This window comes from Leopardus geoffroyi, chromosome B2 (assembly GCF_018350155.1).
Source record: "Leopardus geoffroyi isolate Oge1 chromosome B2, O.geoffroyi_Oge1_pat1.0, whole genome shotgun sequence".
Classification (NCBI taxonomy): domain Eukaryota; kingdom Metazoa; phylum Chordata; class Mammalia; order Carnivora; family Felidae; genus Leopardus; species Leopardus geoffroyi.
The window spans coordinates 49,805,209-49,823,153 of NC_059332.1; the positions used below are offsets into that span (position 1 = coordinate 49,805,209).

The window sequence follows — 17,945 nt, forward strand, 5'->3', positions numbered from 1 at the left end:
TCCTGCTGCTATATTCCTAGACTTTCTCTCTCTAGTTGAGGGATGATCAAGCCCCATCTTCAGGATTAGAGCAAGGTACCTCATACCTAAACCTGTGGCACAGGCAACCAGCTTTTTTTTTTAATGTTTATTTTACAGAGAGACAGAGCATGAGCGGGGGAGGGGCAGAGAGAGAGGGAGACACAGAATCTGAAGCATATTCCAGGCTCTAAACTGGCAGCACAGAGCCTGACACGGGGCTCGCACTCACGAACTGCAAGATCATGACCTGAGCCAAAGTCAGACACTCAACCCACTGAGCCACCAGGTGCCCTGAGGCAAGCAGCTTTAAAAAGGATTTACTAGGGGTGCCTGGGTGGTTCAGTCAGTTGAGCGTCCGACTTCGGCTCAGGTCATGATCTCACAGTCTGTGAGTTCGAGCCCCGCGTCAGACTCTGTGCTGACAGCTCAGAGCCTGAAGCCTACTTCAGATTCTGTGTCTCCCTCTCCCTCTGCCCCTCCCCTGCTCATGCTCTGTCTCTCTCTGCCTCAAAAAATAAATCAAACATTTAAAAAAAATTTTTTAAAGGATTTATTATACTCAAAAAGGAGCAAGTGTTATTTCATACACTATCACAATGATTTAGTCACATACAAATATACAGATTTTTAAATTTTTTTCTAAAAATGAATAGTTTTCTTGATTTCTGTCTTCTCCTCACATCTCCCATATTGGCTTGTGCTTCTAACCACTTCTGGGTCCTTCACCTGAATCCCTAGAGGAAAGTGAAGCCACCAGACTCCTTCCTCCTCTCCTTACACATGCAGTATATAAAAGGCTAAAGTAAAATGCTCTTCCCTTGTTTTTCTAATATTCTCTAGAGGTATGCTACCCATTGGATGCTTCAGCCTCTTTCCCCTAGAAAAACAAAACCAGGCACATCTTCTTTTCATGAAAATTCTTTATTTTCCTGAGCTTACTGGGCTAAAGAATCACCAAGTTTTCACACCCTTGTAAGTGCACCAATCAGTTCCCAGAGCATAAGGAAAGCCCCTCTCCCTGCCGCCCGATTACTGGTCTCATCGGTTCAAATCCAGGAACAAAACCTGAATATTCAGTGAGTACACCTGCTGAATCAATGATACAAGAATCACTCACCCAGAAGAGAACCACAGCAAGGCTCCATGCTGAAAACTTCTGTGATGTACCGGATGTGAAGATCAACCCTGCAGAGAATGGGGAAATTGATATGAAATAACTGTTTTAGAAAGAGAGAAAGGGAGGAGAAGAACAGATATGAAGCAGTGAGGGAGACAACTGTCAATGGAACTGTCACAGAGAAGAAAGGACACAGTGGGGGAAAAATGTTGTGTGGGACATCTTCCTTGGCCTGTATCATGTGGTGGCATCAGCCCATACAGGTTAGCCAACTTTCTGAAATGCGGGGAGGCAACTTCTGGAGAAATACTGGGCTGAGGGACTTAAAGGCAAAGGCAATCTGAGCATAGCTTTGACAATAACTGTAAGCCATTTATTCAAAGCCCCAGACACAAACTTATTGAAGGTCTTATTTAATCACAGACTCAAACTAAAGCACAGAATATTCCAACACATAGAGATGCTCACCCCACCCCCACCTTCACCAAAAGCCATAACATCTTAGTTCCTGAAAGTTCTCTGTTCCCCAACTATTAAGTCAAACATTTCCCTTGGATTGGTCTTGGGAGTGAATCATCCTATAGGGTCTCCAAGATTTCTTCAAATTGCATGATTCTCATGTGTTTATACCCTAACTTCAGAAGTAGGGGAAAAAGTGAAGATCTAACTCAAAACTAGAATTCCTCAACTGAAACTAGACCAGCAAAAAGACCTAAAATTAATGGCAAGTGTGCACCTCACCCTTGTGAGCGAATGCTGACCCCATTGATGGAGACTGAGATTCTGTGGAGACTGACAGGCAGCGGGGGCAGCACCACCTCCAGGCCCCGAGCCATTTGTTCATGAACCAGAGCCACGGTGTCTTGGATGCAAACTTCCACATCCAAATCTGTGTAGTTCACCAGAAGTGCCATTCCAATGAAGAGGGTCTCACCTCCTGTGTTAAAAACAATGCATTAGCCTCTGTGATGTGAATTTGTGGCCTCAACCACTTCTTGGATTTTAAACCTTTCAGGATTAAATGCATGATCAGTCTGTGTATAACACTCCAAACAAGCATTTCAATACCAATCTCACTTCTAACAACTCTTATCATAAAACTTCTAACAAGTCTTATCATAATAGAACCACCACCTATAATCCCAATTGCCAGGACATTTGTACTCAAGAGGCACTAATTTAACACCATAGAAATGTAAATCAAGGGCGAAAATAAATCAAGAAGTAGTTTGGGGAGCTGATGGTCTTCACAACCAGCACACAGCACCGCAAAGCCCTTTCTTTAACTTGCACTTTCCTGCTGATACAAGTACAAAGCTCGATGTCTGCATGTATTGAACCGCTTAAAATTGTTGTACAGGAGTGCGGTACCACAGCGTGCACAGACTACTTTCACACGCACCGTCTCATTTCACCCTCACGCTATCCTCATGACATACACAGAGCAGGTAGTAGAAATGGCATTTCGCTTTTGACGAAACTAAGGTTTGGCAGCCAATGTCTGATAGCTACTTAAGGGAAATATCAAGGCCTAAGTCCAGTCTTCTCTTATATTTCGATACCTTTTTAATTTAATTATCAATTTCACTAAAATGTCATATATGCTATGAACACTTCAATTCAATTCCTTTTACCTTATATATTTATAGAGTACCAAGAAGGAGATGCCACAAAGGGCACAAAAAAAAGTTAAACACAGACCCTGCCCTGAAAGAAACCTCAAAGATGGCACAATGGTGCCAAAATAGCTTCAGTACAAGACATGACACACGAGAGGTAAAAATTAAGCAGTGCGGTTGTTCAAACGACAGCAACATTCTGAATATTAAGAAAGACCTCGTGGGCAAGATGGTGCTTGAAATTCTACTTGAAAAATAAATCCCCAGAGAAAGCGATAAAGAATAGGCAGTTTACAATTCAACTCTAAAAACTTCATAGTTTTACCCAAAGTCTTTTGGAGCATTTTCTCATTTAAACATCCAGTGGCTTGGGGGCACCTGGGTGGCTCAGTGGGTTAAACGTCTGACTTTGGCTCAGGTCATGATCTTGCAGTTTGTGAGTTGGAGCCCTGCCCTGGGCTCTGTGCTGACAGCTCAGAGCCTGGAGCCTACTTAGGATTCTGTGTCTCCCCCTCTCTCTGCCCCTCCCATTCTCATGCTCTGTCTCTCTCTCTCAATAATAAATAAACATTAAAAAAAATGTTAAACCTCCAGTGGCTTGGAAAGAAAGAAAGAGAATTGGGTGACTTTCTGGGAGATCAGACGCATGTACATAGTCATGTACTCTATGGGAAGAGGCCAAGTTGATGGGGAGTCTATGGCTAAAGACCAAGAAAGCAATTGTAAGGGGTCTTTACCTAATTTAGTAGACAGCAGAGACTTCCAAAGGTTTCTAAGCAAGAAAAGGATAAGACAGAAGCTTTCTTCCAGTCTATTAGATTAACTGGAGAGATAGGGAAGGAGAAATCCAGTCTTCAGACAACGGAGTTCAACAAGAGCCAGAAATTGAGAAGGCAATGGCAAGAGTGGAAATAAATGTACATACCTCTCATGTGTCTCACAGAGACACAGCTTAGGCTAAAGCATCTCTAAAGCTCCTTTAGCAGCTGACATTTGAGAACTACAGAGTAGGCATCTACAGAACTGCACAGCCAATCAGAGGAGGAGGAGGAGAAGCTATTTGAAAGAGAAAAGTCAAAGACAAGGGGTTGTGGGGTGTTGGGAAGACTGACCCTACATGCAAATCCTTGCTCTGCCATTTTCCCACCTGTGTGAGTCTGGATGACTCACTGTGGGCTCTCAAAGTCTTAGATTTTTCATCAGTAAGATGGTAACAAAGTCCACCCCATCTGGTTTGTTGTAAGGATTAAGTTAGATATCCTAGGACAGTTTCATTCAAAAGTGCTCCATTAACTTTCATTTTCTTTCTTGCTCCACATCCTCCTTACTTCTGTACATCCAACCTCATTTCTATTATGAAGTCTGAAGCCTCAGTGTAGCGACCTGAAAGGACTTCAGGGTTGAGCAGAAAAAAGGCATGACCATGAGGTGGCAATAATATGAAAAGGAACTTTATATGGTGGTGCTTTGACAGATTTACATGGGTGCAAAAATCTCACAGCATGAGACCTTCCAGAGGAAACAATAGGAGACCACCACCCAGAAGGGGAGGAAGGCAAAGGAAGTCCCTGTGGACAGGGAGAAGGGGCTTATGTGTCTAGATGATGTCACTTAGGAGTAGTCTTTAGGGTGGAGACCTCCAAAGGCATCAGTGGTTTACACTCTCTTACAGCCCCCGTTTATCTTACCTATCACTAACAGACACTATAATTTTGCAGGGTATACAAAAGGAACAGACTCTAAAAGGCTAAAAATCTATTTGAGGGAGGTTATATTTAAAATAATTGGTTATGTGGGACACCTGGGTGGCTCAGTCAGTTAAGCATCCAACTCCTGATTTTGGCGCACGTCATTATCCCAGGGTGGTGAGTGGAATTGAGCTTCCCAATTTGTTTGGGACTCTCTTTCTTTCTCTCTCTCTTTCAAAAAAAATTTTTTTTAATAATTGGTTATATAAAAATTTAATTTGAGTTTGATACTGGCATGTTTTTGAACAAATGGGTACCAGCCTGCTATCAAGCAGTGAAAAATATAGGGTCAATATACACAAGACATCTTTGGCTTATCTATATAACACTCAGGATCTGGCAGAATGATGCCATTTATTCAACAAAGCGTTTGTTGAGTATTTACTCCATGTTGGTTCCTGAGTTCAGTACTTTTACCTCCTTTACCTCCAATTTTCACAATAACCTTGAAAGAATTATTCCCACTTAGTAGGTAGAGACGCTAAAGATAAAGGAAGTTAAACATCTAATCCAAGGAGTGGTTGAGCTTGGATTCATTCACATCCAGGGCTGCCTAACTGCAAAAGCCCACACAAATGGTTCTGCACATCATATTCGTCCTCCCCTTTTCCCTGCCCCTCCTCCTTTCTTTCTTCAATTTCATCTTGGTTTCACTGTTATCATCAATATCATCATCTCCTGGATGGAGATTTGTAGCATTCCAGCTTTCAAAGGAGACTTTCCCAATAGGGAACCACTCTTTGGAGATTTTATAAAGTGTTCCTCTTTATTCTGCCTGTAGAAACGTTTAAATGTAAGTGTAAATTCTGCAAATAATGCATCATGTTGTATATATCAATTACATGAACTCCTTGGTTTCTTGGTCAATTGTCAAGCTAATCCTAGATGCCTCTGAGGCACTGATGCAATGTATTTATTCTTTTCATTACACGTAGGAAATTGTATTAAAAGCCAAAATCACTGAAATCTGAATACAGAACTCCCTCCTCTCTTTCCTACTTTGTTGGGAAGAATCTATACTGCTAAGGAATTTTACACACTTTGGTGGCCTGAGGCAGCAAATTCTTCTTCTGCACTGAGCTGAATAATTTTGAGAAGCTAAAGGACACTTCCTTTTATTTATGTACTCTGGAGCAATGGAAAATGAAAGCAGTATCAGAAAAATTGAGTCCAGGCTTTTTCTTTGGAAAATATATTGGCCTTTTGTAATAAAATTCTTAGATATGGCTGCCATAAACTCTCTGTTATCTGGCATTCAGTTAACCAGAAAGGCACATTAGCTGGAACTTTTTCAAATTGATATGGTATGACATGACAATATGTTGTTACAAATCCATCTTGTCATATCATCTGAATTATCGAAGAAAGACTACATTGTTTTACATAGTTCTATACTATGTATTTTTATACATAGTATGTTTCAAGGAATAAAAATTCTTGGTTAATCAGAACACTCTATTCTCTAATCATATCGAACATCTGCTACAATTGAACTTGATGCCAAAAACATTGGTATTTTACACTAAACTATGAGTGGTTAACTCCTTGGAATCTGCATCCAGACTGCTTGGGCTCAAATCACAGCTCTGTTACTTACTAACAGTAACATCTTAGACAAGTTATTTAAGTTTCCTGTTCCTTAGTTTTTTTACCTGTAAAGTACAGATAATAATCCTGTAAATTAGTGGTAAAGATTAAAGTCTATTATGCCTGTGCTATCATTAGTACATAGTAGATGCTGAATAAATATATATTGAATTATTATCTTTGAATTCTCATGTCGTTTTCATGGTATAAATGGTCCCAGTTTTACAGAGGCAAATACCAACATAAGATTTATTCAGTGATGGCTGAAATGAAATAAGCGATGTTCTAGTTTTGAGAAAAATAACTTCCATCCAAAATATAATACTATCTTCAGTATAATTAAGAGACCATTGTCTTCTTCACAGGATCAATGGTCTAAAAATAAAAGGATGCTGCAATACCATGTATTTTACCTGCTATACTGCTTGTGTTTCTGCTCAGAGAAATGATCACTGGATTTAAAGAGGAGACGTATGTAAATGCCATGGGAAGAACAGCAGAATGGTCCCCTCTGATCACAGTCACATTCACAATGGGTCCATCTTTCCCCTGAAAAATCAATTTTTAAAATCAAACTTCTGAAAATAAGACTAACATGAGGGAAGTCCATATAGAATTAGTTTAAAGGGTTAATTTCAAGAAAAAAGATTTTTAAGTGTATTGGTACTTTGAAGTCTCCACCTCGCACACACGCGTGCACACACACACACAGTGACAAGTACTTAGAATAGGCAAGTGTGGCGATCAAAGAGTAAATAAGAATGATTTACAATTAGCACACCAATTGGTTCTGCAAAAAACTGCAATTTCAAATAAACATCTATACCTAGCTAAACTATCCATCAATTATGACAAACTTTCAGACATGTAAGTAACTCAGAAAACTTCGCTCCCACCTATTCTTTCCTAGGATGTTTCTTTAGGCTAGGACCTCATAACATAAACAATAGCCCCCCCCCCCAAAAAAGGAAGATATGAACTGTGAAATCTACCCAGTGTATCTACCCAGGCGAGCAATCAAGGGCAGTGCTAAGAAGAAATACATGAAATAAACCAAGAAAACACCAAGTTAGATTGAAACAAGAGAACAAAGAGCTTCATGGAAAAAAATAACTGATATGATTAATTTTTTTACAATAGATTTTATTACAAAGAAGACATACAAAGAAAAAGAATTAGAAATTTCAAGAAAAAAACTATAAAAGAAAAAATATTACCTGATACTTCCCACATCATTTAAATAGTTTTAGCAATTTATTGATTTAACAAAGAAATGGTCTTATAACTGCATTCAAAGGAATTAAAAGGAGATGCTTCAAAAAGGGGACTTGTGGAAGAGGGCTAAGGAGTAGGAAAGCATAATTGTTTTACTATTTTTCTTTTAACCTTTGTATATATAACTTTGATTAAAATTTAAAGTTTTTTTTAATGCTTATTCTCTCTAGCAAAAGAAATCGAAGCCATGCAAATTTTACCCCTTTAAATAGTAAATATATATGAAAGCAATAATACCCAGTGTTGACTATGTCAGAAATGAAACACTCACCCAGTGATGGTGGGAATACAAATTAAAAAGAAATTTCAGATAACTGGATACTACATAACAAAAGCTTTAAAATTTAGATCAATTTATCCTGAGAAAAATAAATATGCTTGAAAATACACTTTTGAGAACGATCAAATTTTTATTGTTTAAAACTGAAAATTTTGAGAGGTGTCTGGCTCATTCAGTCAATTAAGTATCCAACTCTTGATTTCAGCTCAGGTCATCATGATCTCATGGTTGTGGGATCAAGCCCCACATTCAGGCTCTGCACTTTCATTGCATAACCTACTTGGGATTCTCTCTCCCTCTCTCCCTGCTCCTCCCCTGCTTACATGCACACTCTCTCTTGTTCTCAAAATAAATGAACTTTTTAAAAAAGAGATTTTGAAAATTATTTCAATATACAATAATAGGGAATTGTTAAACAAGTTATGATACAACTATATATTGGAATTCCATACAGTTTATATGTAAATGTGAACATTTCATAATATTTGAATAATTGGATAATATAAAAACGTGGGACCAGAGATCAAAGATGATTCTGAAACCTCCCTTCCAGGGATCTTTATTTGTTCAGTAAACACTCATCCTTCAGGGTTATGGATGTGCTGAGAATGTTGATGACATTGAAGTCAACTCTGAATAGATATTTCAACTTCCGCTGTGAGCATAACTGCCATCAGCAGCACCAGGAAGAATGTGGACTCAAATCACCTCATAGGCTATGAGATAGCACTAACTGAAGAAGAAAGGGAAAGCTAAGGGGCTTGTTTTTAAAAAGGGAAAGGGGAAATAGTAAGGAATAATTACGAAGGTATTTTATAGGAACCAGACATTCTAGAAGTTTCTAAGTTCCACCATTCATATCCATGCCAGAAAACAAAACTGCTGGTGAAAACGGTTATTGTTACTTGCTAAAGAGAGAAATGAGATAATATATATGCAATATAGATAAATTTGTTTATTCTGTGACACTATTACTCACTGAGAGTGTGAACTGGGAACGTGGTTGTTTTCTTTTAAAAGAAATAAGCTGATGGTGATTGCAAGCCCCATTGGTGGAGTCAGACTCCCACTTTATTGCAGCATAGGCAATATAAACAATATTACCATACTCTCATGATGAAAAGGTAATGTTACTTAATTAAGTTCTAAGAAAGGATTCATGAAAAACCTTACACTACACGATAATAGTGGTCACCCACCCAGGGAGGAGATTGCACTTACTCTGGGTGGAACTTTGCAGTGAATCCTTCTTGAATTGTTTGTGGTGATATTGATGGCACAAGACTGAGATCCAAATAACACCAGGCTAACATCTTCCAAACCAGAGCCTTGGACAGTGGCCCAGAGCCCTCCTGTAATAAAAACAGCATTTCCAGATGGAATGAAGAGCCCTACAGGTAGATAAAAATTAATTATCCACAAGAGAGAGAAAATGAAACTAAAATATGATGCTCCTTAGTCAAAACACAAGTCCTGCTCAAACTGCAGGAATAAATCTGACACTAAATATATAAACTACTATACAAACATGGAGAAATGGTGAGTAGAGGGCAGACAGAAGGAGTCATACATCTTGGAGATATTTAAAAATAAAACATAGATAAATACTGCCAAGAGTCAGGGAAATAAAGTAGATGGTCTTTGAAAACTCTTCCTTCACTAGAGTTTTATATTACCCCACCAAACCTATACAGCTTATTCTCTCATCATGATACAAAGAGTTGGGGCCCAGAGTCAGGGCCACAGATCACTCTCCCACTTAAAGCAGATCATTTGTAGCATTGTTCCTGAGTTCACTGGTTCTTACTCCCTCATCTTTAAATGACAGCCTAGGACGTTCCAGCTTTGTGATCCCATACTAGGTTCTAGGTTCTAGTCTCCATGATGGTGTAGAGGTGACTAACACTACCATCCACAGCCACCAGGATTTCTGTAACGACCAATGAAGAGCAACCACAGAAACTTCTGTCTCCTCACTGCAGACATCAGTAAGAAGAAGCATTGTACCCATTATAGTGACATGCCACACATATGGACGACCAGCACTTAATCAAGCTAATGAACAGAAAGCCCACTTACTATTCTTAAGAGCAATGATTCCATTCTGCCATCTCCCCAGAAGGGAATAAAAGAGAGGCAGGGAAGCCACTAAGCAGGGACACATACCTCTTGAGAATAGGAAGTAGGTGCAGGAGCAAGGTTATCTTCCCCAATCATGTTACGGTGAGAAAGCAGAACTTATCCAACCTGATGAAAACCTTTCAGGAGAATGTGGGGGCGGGGGGGGGGGGGGGGATTATTCCCTGAAGTTAAATATGTGAACTTGTCCTGAAGATTCAGGGCAAGACTACAATAGACTTCAGAGTTAGAGAATAAAATTGAAGAAAAGAGCTGGTTTACAATATCAACAAAAAAGATACAATATCCGAAAACAATGTTGATAAGAAATATTCAAGAACATGAAGAAATGTGAAAAAAAAAAACCCATGAAATACTACTGAGGAACTTAACAAGATTAAACCTTAATTTAAAAGGGGCACCTGGGTGGGTCAGTAGGTTGAGCATCTGACTTCAGCTCAGGTCATGATCTCACAGTTCATGAGTTCAAGCCCTGCATTGGGCTCTCTGCTGTTGGCACAGAACCCGCTTCAGATCCTCTGTTGTTCCATGTTGCATATATGTGAAAATAGCAGTGTAAAGGAATATTTTGGTATTATCAAAAGTTTAAATGTACATAACCTTTTGACTCAGCAATTCCACCTCTAAAAACTTACAGTGCTGTTTTCAAATATATGCAAAATGAAACTACACATCCATATACAAAAGAATGAAGTTGAACCCTGTTTGGGATTAAACTGTGCCCCCCCAATTCATATGTTGAAGTCCTCCTCCCTTCTAGTACCTCAAAATGTGACATTATTTGGGAATAGGGTCATTGCAACTATAATCAGTTAAGATAACATGAAGTCATACTGTAGTGTGAGACCCTAATCCAACATGACTGATATCCTCATAAAAAGGAAAAATTGGACACAGAAAAGACTGGGGTGGAGGGAGGCACAGGTGCCTGGGTGGCTCAGTTGTTAAGCATCTGACATCAGCTCAGGTCATGATCTCATGGTTTGTAAGTTTGAGTCCCATAACAGGTGAGTTTGACTCCACTTAAGGTGAGCTCAGGCCCCACGTCGGGTGAGCTGGGTCCCCACTTTGGGTGAACATGAACACACTTCGGGAGAGCCTGCTTCCTTCTCACTCTCTCTCTCTCAGTCCCTCCTGGGATTATCTCTCTCTCTCTGCCCCTCACTCGAGTGCGCTTGCCTGCTCCCTCTCAAAAAGAACCGAAAGAAAGAAAGAAAGAAAGAAAGAAAGAAAGAAAGAAAGAAAGACAGACAGACAAAAGAAAAGTCACAGGGAGAACACCATGTGAAGATAAAAGCAGGGATCAGGATGGTGTTCTTGCAAGCCGAGGAATACCAAACACCACCAACAAAGCAAGAGGATAGGGGAGAGGCATAAAACAGATTTTCCTTCACAGGCTCGTTCAAAAGGAATCAGCTCTGCTGACACCTTGATCCTTAATTTCTAACCTCAAGAACCATGAGACAATACATTTCTGTTGTTTCAGCCATTCACTTTGTGGTACCTGGATAAGTAGCCTTAGAAAACTAATACAGACCTCCAACTCACACCATATTTAAATATTAAAATAAACCAAATACCTACATGTGAAAGCTAAAACTATAAAACTCAGGAAAATAAATGAATAAATCTTAGTAACATTGGATTAGGTGATTATATCTTCAATATGACACCAAAGCACACGTAACAACAACAAAAAAAAGACAAACTGGAACTGACCAAAATTAAAAACCACAAACCGTGCTGCACAAACCATGAGAGAATTGAACAAAAGAAGAAAGGATCAGAGAAGATCTATAAAAACAACCACAAAGTAATGAAAAGGCAATAAATACATACTTATTAATAATTACCCAGAACATATATGAACTAGAAGCTACAATCATAAGACATAGGGGGTTAGAATGGATAAAAATGTAAGAGCCATCTATATGTTGCCTACAAAAGACTCATTTCAGATCTAAAGACACATGCAGATTTAAATGTGAGGGAATAGAGAAACATTTATCTTGCAAACGGATGTCAAAAGACAGATGAGGTGGCAATACTTATATTAGAAAAAATGAACTTTAAAACAAAAACTGTAATAAGAGACAAAGGAGGACACTAATAATAAAGGAGATAATCCAACAAGAAGATAGAACAATTGTACAAATTTATGTAACAAACACATGAGCACCCAAATACATAAAACAACTAATAACAAACATCAAGAGAATCATAGATACTAATACAATGATAGTATGGGATTTTAACAGCCCACTCACATCAATGGACAGATCATCCAAACAGAAAATCAGCAAGGAAACCATGACTTTTAATGACACAGGGGACCAGATGGATCTAACAGACATCTTCAGAACATTATATCCTAAAACAGCAGAATACACATTCTTTTCAAGTACACATCAAATGTTCTCCAGAATAGATGACACCAGAGGCCACAAAACAAATCTCAACAAATCCAAAAAGACTGAAGTCATACCATGCATTTTTTCTGACCACAACTCTATAAAAATAGAAATAAATCACAAGAAAAAATCTGGAAAGACCACAAATACATGGAGGTTAAATCACATGCTACTAAACAATGAATGGGTCAACTAAATAACCAAAGAAGAAATCAAAATTTACATGAAAACAAATGAAAATCAAAACACAATGGTCCAAAATTTGGGGGATGTAGCAAAAGCAGTTCTGAGGGAATTTTATAGTAATACAGGCCTACCTTAAAAAGCAAGAAAAGTCTCAAATAAACAACCTATCCTTACACCTAAAGGAACTAGACAGAGAACAAACAAAACCCAAACCCAGCAGAAGAAAGGAAATAATAAAGATTAGAGTAGAACTAAAGGAAATAGAAATTAAAAAAAAAAAAAAAAAGGAACAGATCCATGATACCAGGAGCTGGTTCTTTGAAAACATCAACAAAATTGATAAACCTTTAGCCAGACTGATCAAAATAAAAAAGAGAGAGGACCCAAATCAACAAAATCAAAAATGAAACAGAAAAAAATAACAACCAACTCCACAGAAATATAAAGGATTGTAAAAGAATATTATCAAAAGTTACATGTCAATTATTGGACAACCTAGAATAAATTCTTAGAAACATAACTTACAATAACTGAAGCAAGAAGAAATAGAAAATTTGAACAGTCATTGGGCAATGAAATTGAATTTCAAAAAATTTCATTGAATTTGAAAACATTTCATTAAATTCAATTTCATTGTATTTCAAAAAATTCCCCAAAAACAAACATCCAAGACCAGACATTTTCATAGGTGAAGTCTAAGAAATATTTAAAGAAGAGTTTATATCTATTCTTCTCAAACTATTCCAAAAAAATAGAAGATGAAGGAAAACTTCCAAATTCATTCCATGAGGCTAGGATCACCCTGATACCAAAACCAAATAAAGACACCAGAAAAAAAGAGAACTAGAAGCTAATAACCCAGATAAAAATAGATGCAAAATTCCTCAACAAAATATGAACAAACTGCATACAACAATACATTAAAAATATTCATCAGGAGCGCCTGGGTGGCTCAGTCGGTTAAGCGGCCGACTTCGGCTCAGGTCATGATCTCACGGTGCGTGAGTTCGAGCCCCGCGTCGGGCTCTGTGCTGACAGCTCAGAGCCTGGAGCCTGTTTCAGATTCTGTGTCTCCCTCTCTCTGACCCTCCCCTGTTCATGCTCTGTCTCTCCCTGTCTCAAAAATAAATAAAATGTAAAAAAAAAAAAAAAAAAATATTCATCAACATCAGATGGGATTTATTACTGGGATGCAAGTGTGGTTCAATATTTGCAAATCAATAAACATGATACACCATATCAATAAGACAAAGGATAAAAACCAAATGATCATTTCAATAGATGCAGAAAAAGTATTTGACACAATCAACATCGATTCTTGACAAAAACTCTCAGGGTACCTGGGTGGCTCAGCTGGCAGAGCCTGCTTGGGATCTTCTGTCTCCCTCTCTCTCTACCCCTCCCCTGCTCATATTCTCTCTCTGTCTCAAATAAAATTAAAATAAACTCTCATCAAAGTAGGTTTAGAGGGTATATACCTCAACATCATAAAGGTCTTATATGAAAAACCCACATCTAACATCATCCTCGATGGTGAAAAACTAAGAGCTTTTCCCCTAAGACCATGAACACAATAAGGATATTCACTCTTGCCATTTTTATTCAACATAGTACTGCAAATCCTACTCACATCAATCAGCCAAGAGAAAGGAATAAAAGGCATCCAAATGGTAAGGGCAACATAAATTTTTCACTATTTGCAGATGATAAAATACTATATATAGAAAACCCTAAAGACTCCACCAAAAAAAAAAAAATTGCTAAAACTGATAAATGAATTCAGTAAAGTTGTAGGATATAAAATCATTTATATATACTGCCTTTCTATATACTAATAATGAAGTGGCAGAAATAAAATTTTTTTTAATTCCATTTACAATTGCACAAAATAACAAAATACCTAGGGATAAATTTAACCAAATAAACGAATGATCTGTACTCTGAAAACTATAAAATACTGGTAAAAGAAATTGAAGACAACACAAATGGAAAGATACTCCATGCTTATGGCTTGGGAGAAAAAATATTGTTAAAATGTCCATATTATCCAAAGCAATCTACAGATTTAATGCAATCCTTATCAAAACACCAACGGCATTTTTCACAGAACTAGAACAAATAATCCTAACATTTGTATGGGACCATAGAAGACCCTGAACACCAAAAGCAATTCTGGGGGAAAAAAACTGGGGGTATCACAATTCTGACTTCAAGTTACATTAAAAGCTGTAGTAATCACGGGGCGCCTGGGTGGCGCAGTCGGTTGAGCGTCCGACTTCAGCCAGGTCACGATCTCGCGGTCCGTGAGTTCGAGCCCCACGTCGGGCTCTGGGCTGATGGCTCAGAGCCTGGAGCCTGCTTCCAATTCTGTGTCTCTCTCTCTCTGCCCCTCCCCCGTTCATGCTGTGTCTCTCTGTCCCAAAAATAAATAAACGTTGAAAAAAAAAAAAATCTGTAGTAATCAAAACAGCAAGCATGGTACTGGCACAAAAATAGACACATAGACCAATGCAACAGAATAGAGAGCCCAGAAATAAACCCAAAACAATATGTTTAATTAATCTTCAGCAACAAAGGAGGCAAGAAAATGCAATGGGAAATAGTCTCTTCCACAAATGGTGTTGCAAGAAAATGCAATGGGAAATAGTCTCTTCCACAAATGGTGTTGGAAAAACTGGACAGCTACATGCAAAAGAATGAAACGGCCCACTTGCTTACACCATACACAAAAATAAACTCAAAATGAATTAAGGATTTAAATGTGAGACCTGAAACCATAAAAATAATAGGAAAGATCACAGGCAGTAATTTATCTGATATTGGTCATAGCAACATCTTTTTAGATTTGTCTCCTGAGGCAAGGAAAACAAAAGCAAAAATAAACTATTGGGGCTAAATCAAAATGAAAAGCTTCTACATAGCAAAAGAAACAACCAACAAAACCAAAAAACAACCTACTGAATGAGAAAAGATATTTGCAAATGATATATCTGATAAAGGGTTAGTATCTAAAATATACAAAGGGCTTATACAATTCAACGCCAAAAGCAAGTAATCTAACTTAAAAATAGGCAGAAGACATGAACAGACATTTCTCCACAGATGGCCAACAGACACATGAAAAAATGCTCAACATCACTTATCATCAGGGAAATGCAAATCAAAACCACATTGAGATATCACCTCACACCTGTAGAATGGCTAAAATCAAAAGCTCAAGAAGTAAGTGGTGGCAATAATGTGAAGAAAACAGAACTCTTTTGCACTACTGGTGGGAATGCAAACTGATGCAGCTACTGTGTTAAACAGTATGGTGGCTCTTCAAAAATTAAAAATAGAACCATCCTACAATCCTGTAATTGCACTATTGAGCATTTACCCAAATACAAAAACATTAATTTGAAGGGATATATGCACTCCTATATTTATTGTGGCATTCTTTATAATAGTAAAATTATGGAAGCTGCCCAAGTGTCCATCAACAGATGAATGCATAAAGATATGGTGTATATATATACAACGTGTGTGTGTGTGTGTGTGTGTGTGTGTGTGTGTGTAATGAAACCTTGCCGTTTGCAATATGGAGGGAGCTAGAGATTATAGTTCTAAGGAAACTAAGTGAGTCAGAGAAAGTCAAACACCACGTTATTTCACTCATATGTGCAATTTAAGAAACAAATAAACAAAGGAAATAAAAGACAAACCAAAAAACAGACTCTTAACTATAGAGAATAAACAGTTACCACAGGGGAGGTGGGGGGATGAGTGAAATAGGTGAAGAGTGAAATAGGATTAAGAGTACACTTATCATGATGAACAATGAGTAATATATAGAATTGTTCAATCATTTTATTGTACACCTGAAATAATATAACACTACATGTTAACTACACTGGAATTAAAATTTTTAAAAATTAAAAAATAACTTCTGTGCTACAAAGAATACTATCAAGAAAATTAAAAGACAACCCACAGAATGGGAAAAAATGTTTGCAGCTCATATATATGATATGAGACTCTTATCCACAATATGTAAAGAATTCTTATAACTCAACAATAAAAAGAAAAATAACCCATTTTTTTAAATGACCAAAGGATTAGGACATCCATTTCTCCAAAGATATAAAAATGGTTAATAAGGATATGAAAAGATACTCAGCATCAGTAATTAGGAAAATACAAACCCAAATCACAATGATGATAGTTTCTGGTTCAAGATATCAAAGGAGGAAGACTCTGAACTCACCTCCTCCACAGAATGTACCAAATTACACCTGTTAATACAATTCCTCCTCAAGAAGAACTGAGAGCTGAAGGAACAACGACTAAACAACCAACGACAAAGAGAATGGCAAGAGAACAGTAAGAGAGATGGAAAGAGGATCGCAAAAAGAACCCCCATCCCTGATGCTGCAAACAGTTCTGGGGAAGAATATTACTGAAGGACTGGGAACGGATCCCTCTGTCCTTAGGCACACAAAAACACCTTAAGTTTAAAAGAGCAACTAGAGGGATGTCTGGGTGTCTCAGTCGGTTTAGAGTCTGACTTTTGATTTCAGCTTAGGTCATGATCCCAGGATCATGGGATCAAGCCCCATGTCCAGCTCTGGGCTGAGCCTGAAGACTGCTTAAGATTCTCCCTCCCTCCCTCCCTCTCTCTGCCCCTTTCCCCTGCTCATACATTCTATACATACATACATACATACATACATACATAAGCAAGCAAGCAAGCAAGCAACTAGCATGTAAAAGAGACAACACTAGAACTCTGTCATGTGGTGGAGGAGCTGCCAGAAATCTATATGGACCAAAAGGACTGGAGAACAACATGGTTTACATTCCCATCCGGCTGTAAAAGCCTAGACCAGAGTAGGGTTCAGATACCATAACACGGATGTTCCATCATGTTGGTGAGTTTGTGACTTCAGAGAGCTAAGGGTCCACCTTGTGGTGCTGGGGCACAGAAAACAAGCCATGGATTTCTGAGGATATCTGTTTGTTTTAATTTGTAGTGTTTTATTTTTACTTTTTTTAAATTTGTCTTGTTTTGTTTTTATATTTTTCTTTTTGGTTTTGTTCTTTCTAGTTCTTTTTTTCTTTTCCTTTTTTTTCTTTTCTTCTGTCTTTTTATTTTATTTTATTTTATTATTATTTTTCTTTACTTGTTGTGTAAAAAGCCCTGGTTTAAAAGAATAACTAGCATTGGGGTACCTGAGTGGCTCAGTCGGTTAAGCATCCAACTTCAGCTCAGGTCACGATCTCATGGTTCATGGGTTTGAGTCCCGTGTCAGGCTCTGTGCTGACACCTCAGAGCCTGGAGCCTGCTTGAAATTCTGTGTCTCATTCTCTCTCTGCCCCTCCTCCACTTGTTCTCAGCCTCTCTCTCCCTCTCAAAAATAAATAAATGTAAAAAAAATTTTTTTAAAGAGTAACCAGCATACACTGCCACAACTCTAGACAGTAAAAGTCACCAAGCACACACAGACTACACAGGGGTCACATACCCAACTACACTCCTAAACTTTAGAAGAAGTAGCATTTTGCCTAATCTATAGAAAAAAA

At 38.0% G+C, this 17,945-nt stretch overlaps 1 protein-coding gene across 2 annotated transcripts in view; it reads right to left on the bottom strand.

The window, feature by feature from the left end:
• PKHD1 (PKHD1 ciliary IPT domain containing fibrocystin/polyductin) overlaps positions 1 to 17,945 on the bottom strand; it is a 494,443-nt gene that overhangs the window by 409,747 nt on the left and 66,751 nt on the right. For both annotated transcript variants that reach the window (XM_045498517.1, XM_045498518.1), the window contains exons 28-31: positions 8,869 to 8,999; positions 6,506 to 6,641; positions 1,880 to 2,075; positions 1,139 to 1,206 (exon numbers count right to left, since the gene is read on the bottom strand). In XM_045498517.1, the coding sequence (XP_045354473.1) occupies positions 1,139 to 1,206; positions 1,880 to 2,075; positions 6,506 to 6,641; positions 8,869 to 8,999 (531 nt within the window). The remainder of the gene's footprint in view (positions 1 to 1,138; positions 1,207 to 1,879; positions 2,076 to 6,505; positions 6,642 to 8,868; positions 9,000 to 17,945) is intronic.